The sequence below is a fragment of the Trypanosoma conorhini genome, assembly GCF_003719485.1.
Source record: "Trypanosoma conorhini strain 025E chromosome Unknown Tco_14.4_contig_00153, whole genome shotgun sequence".
NCBI lineage: Eukaryota > Euglenozoa > Kinetoplastea > Trypanosomatida > Trypanosomatidae > Trypanosoma > Trypanosoma conorhini.
Window position 1 is genome coordinate 1,106 of NW_021704228.1, and position 1,130 is coordinate 2,235.

At 58.9% G+C, this 1,130-nt stretch overlaps 1 protein-coding gene across 1 annotated transcript; it reads right to left on the bottom strand.

The window, feature by feature from the left end:
- Nucleotides 1-466: 466 nt before the first annotated feature.
- Tco025E_03395 (retrotransposon hot spot (RHS) protein) lies at nt 467-1,129 on the bottom strand (the record flags this gene model as incomplete). The annotated part of the gene is made up of 1 exon (XM_029370313.1): nt 467-1,129. A coding segment is annotated over one exon (663 nt), but the record flags the coding sequence as incomplete, so codon positions are not given.
- Nucleotide 1,130: the final 1 nt, after the last annotated feature.

Sequence of the window (1,130 nt, forward strand, 5' to 3'; positions counted from 1 at the left end):
TTCCTTCACGCGCCGGCCCTCGCCACCCCGACGTTCCCACACCCCTCGCCGCGTCGTGTCTGTCGCCGCACCGTCTGCACGCCGCACGCAAACAACATCCCCCACCAACACTCACCGGCAGTAGTTTTCCCAATCGTTTAAAATATACACCTCGTCATTTACTCACCGGGCTGCTGCTTCACTGCGCTGGCGGTAGTGTTGTGATGCGCACCCGCCGCTGCAAAACCGCAGCCCAACCAAATTACTTCCCGACGGTTTAAAGAAAATAATGAAAATGAAAAGGCGCCCGCCTCTAAGCCCTTTGCCCAGGACGCGACGCCGGGACCGCCCGCAACACGCAGCACTTTGCCTGCCGTCCCGTTGGCGGCCGCAGCCCCGCGCGAGCCTCTCTCTCTTTTCTACGCCGCGCCCGCAGAAGGCCCTCCTCCCTCGCGTGTGTGTGTGTGTGGGTCCTGGGTGCACGCCTTCAGCGTCGTAAGCGACGCTCAGAGGCACGCCACGACCGCGCTATACACTCGCCGGGGCCGAGAACCTCACACATACGTTGCGCCACTTTGGAATCAAGGCCGCGACATATGCTTGTACAGCGAATGACCACCAAACCGCCTGTGTTACTAACCCGCTCAATTTTCACAAATTGCTGAAACGGATTTCCCGGACACCAAATGTTCCCTTCTTCAAGATCAAGGTAGTCTCTGGCAACCGAGGCGGTAATCGCCTGCAGCGCGCTGTTAACCACCTCAGTGCCCTCGTTGAAATCCGCCTCAGTGAGGATGTAACGCGGCATCGGCCCCACCTGAGACATGCGGTCCTGGACAGTCTCCCAGTACTTCCTTTGCTCCTGCGCGGGGCGGCCACGCGTCCTCCAGGCACACATCGCCTTCACCTCTTTCTCGTCAGGGCAGTTCATGATGGTGAGACTGGTGTGCAGTTGCATCGCCAGTGTGTTGAAGTTACCGCTTTTTAGGGATGCCAGCAAAATCATGCCCCACCCATCAGGCGGCAGTTTTGACGACGGCGGTGCTCCTTCCTCCGACACATCGTAGATAATATACCCCTTCTTTCCGCGCCGGGCCAAGTCATCCAGAACAGCGATAATACTGTCCGCACCCTCGTGCTCCGTCACCGTC